Here is a 2,667-nt window from a genome sequence, read left to right on the forward strand (position 1 = left end):
TGGTATGTGTGGGTGGGTGTACATGTACATGTACTGCATTTTGATGTAATATATTCCATTTATACAGTAGATAAACATTTTAGTGGTGTTATATTTTATATTTTAGATGGTTCTTTTTCCTCCTCTAGTTGTTTTGCTACTGGTTCTTGTGATGGTACTTCTATCATATGGAGATACTCCAGTTCCCAATGGTCCAGTATTGTACTGGTAGCTAGTGTTGATCAACAGCTAATGTATGTTTACTGTATCATAATACTTACACTAATGAATGCATGTACATGTACAATGTAGAAATGTTGTGTAGAAAGTTTTAGTTGATTTCGATGAAGTTTGAATGTCTTTACAAATTTTTAAAGTTGCTTCAAAATTAGGCCAATATCCCTGTACTATAGTGCACGGTCACAGGCCAAAGTTTGCTAAAATTGAAAAAGAGAGAATTCTCAATTTTTATGATATTTTCTGATACATGTACATGTTCTGATGTTGCATAGAAAGTTTCAGCTGATTTCGATCAAAATTAGATTTTTTAATGAATTTTTAAAAGTTGATCCAAAATGGGCCAGTTTCCTGATACATGTACTGTACATCCAATATTATATAAAGTGATAGTATCTCTCTCTCTCTCTCTCTCTCTTTCCTCCAGTTCTGCTGCCAGTAAATTTGATAATAAAACAAACCAAGTGACCATGATATGCTGGGAGAGATTAACTGATAGTTACCTAGCAACAGGCCACACCCCTGACTGCAATATAAGGATATGGAACACCAGCAATGGGGAAATGGTATCACTATTAAAGGTGAAGGGCATTCTGTTTATTATCATTATTGTATTGGAGTTGGGAATTTCTGCTATACAGTGCTATTAATTAATTATTAATTAATTAATTATTCATAGGGTCATACTAATGAAGTTTTTGTTGTTGAATGTCATCCAAAGGAACCAAGAATATTATTAACTGCAGGTAGTTATTAATAGTTTATTTATTAATAGTTATAAGCAATTGTTATTAAGTGGTTATTAATAGTTATGATTGCTTTATTCATTAGTAGTTATTAATAGTTATTAATAGTTTATTTATCAGTAGTTATTAGTGGTTATTAATATGGGTGTGGTCTCAATAGGTCATGATGGTCAGGTTATTATTTGGGATATGCTGGCAGCTGTTCAACTGAAGGTCTTTCAAATTGAAGTGAGTTAATTATTAATAGTTTATTATTAATTATAAATACATGTACATGTACACTAATAATGGACTAAATTAATGATAATTTTTAGTAAGGATCAGTACTGAAAATTTACATGTTTTCACATTGAATTGGTTGATAACTTTCACTTAAAGTTTAGTTACTTTTACTTCAAATTAGGCGACACTTTTTGTTAATTTTCACTCCAAAAGTAGGCAACAATTTTCACCTTAATATTTGCTAATTTATTTACACAACATAAGTACATGTACAAGCATCATAAAGTATACTTAAACTATTATTATACATACCCTCCCCTACCTACCTAATGCACTGTACTGTATTATTATGAATACCCTCCCCCTCCCTACCTAATGCACTGTACTGTATTATTATGAATACCCTCCCCCTCCTCCCCTACAGTATAAGGATGAAGGTGTTCCTTGTATATTTGACTGCAAGTGGTCACCTGATGGTCTAACTGTAGCAGCTGCTGACATCTTTGGATATTTAACAATATTTGGATTTGGATCAAGCACTCCTTATGAACAAGTAATAATAATAATAATAAATTTATTATTATTATTATCATAGCACCCAGAAGAGCAGTTCTTTCACACTGATTATCGTCCGTTAATGAGGGACAGGAATAATTATGTGGTAGACGAACAAACTCAATTACCTCCTCATCTGTTACCACCTCCTTATTTGGTAAGAGTGGGCGGGGCACTAATAACAACTGCCACACCTACTCATGTATAACACACGATTTAGCAAAGAGAGTGTTATATATGTACATGTATTTATTAGACTGTACTGTATAAGTGGTTTTTAGGGTTGCAAATTTTGTGAATTTTGAAAATTCCTTTCTGATTTGTGAAAAAAAATTCTCAATTGGAAATTTAGTAGATTTTACAAAATATAATTTCCTTGAAAAAAAACGACTTACATGTACATGTACACAATATAGCAAAGAGAAAGTTGTACATGTACATGTAGGTATGTGTACTGTAGATGTTTTATTAAAGTTTTATTAACGTGTTTATTGGACTGTACATGTGCATGTAATTGTACTTTTAATATTTATAATTCTTCATTCTCCTCCTCTTCCTCCTCCAGGTGGATATTGATGGTCACCCGTACCCAGTGAAGTACCAGGAGAGTATACTGAAGCACTTAAGAACAGGAACTAACGCCCACTCACTATCAGCTGATAGACCCATTGATGATACTGAGGACTATGATGAATATATGAGGAAACACTTTGCACAGTTTGATAAAGAACGGAAAACCTTTCAAGAGAGGAACAGGAGATCAACCCAACCCACTGCCATGCCCACCGAGAGTGATGTAACACCTTCCTTATTAGGAGTTATGGCTCCACCCACTAACACAAGTACTAACGATACGGCACAAGATAACAGGTAATTGAAATTAAATAATTAATTAAAATACCGTATAGTGTAAATTTTCAAGGGCTAT

General features: G+C 33.0%; 1 protein-coding gene across 1 annotated transcript; it reads left to right on the plus strand.

Moving 5' to 3' along the window:
• The first annotated feature begins 101 nt into the window (after positions 1 to 101).
• Positions 102 to 2,613, plus strand: LOC109589752 (PH-interacting protein-like). The gene is made up of 7 exons (XM_020005776.1): positions 102 to 233; positions 644 to 797; positions 896 to 962; positions 1,123 to 1,190; positions 1,609 to 1,737; positions 1,780 to 1,896; positions 2,305 to 2,613. The coding sequence occupies exons 2-7, from the start codon at positions 687 to 689 to the stop codon at positions 2,611 to 2,613; spliced, it is 801 nt and encodes a 266-aa protein (XP_019861335.1). The 5' UTR covers positions 102 to 233; positions 644 to 686.
• The last annotated feature ends 54 nt before the right edge of the window (positions 2,614 to 2,667 follow it).

Source organism: Amphimedon queenslandica, unplaced genomic scaffold (assembly GCF_000090795.2).
Source record: "Amphimedon queenslandica unplaced genomic scaffold, v1.1 AMPQUscaffold_10938, whole genome shotgun sequence".
Lineage (NCBI taxonomy): Eukaryota > Metazoa > Porifera > Demospongiae > Haplosclerida > Niphatidae > Amphimedon > Amphimedon queenslandica.

Excerpts from the sequence above, each read along its gene's own strand:
- LOC109589752 (XM_020005776.1), top strand. The coding sequence starts at position 687 with ATGATATGCTGGGAGAGATTAACTGATAGTTACCTAGCAACAGGCCAC. Across the intron at positions 798-895 it reads AAATGGTATCACTATTAAAG|GGTCATACTAATGAAGTTTT; the intron begins GTGAAGGGCATT and ends AATTATTCATAG. Across the intron at positions 1,191-1,608 it reads TGAAGGTCTTTCAAATTGAA|TATAAGGATGAAGGTGTTCC; the intron begins GTGAGTTAATTA and ends CCTCCCCTACAG.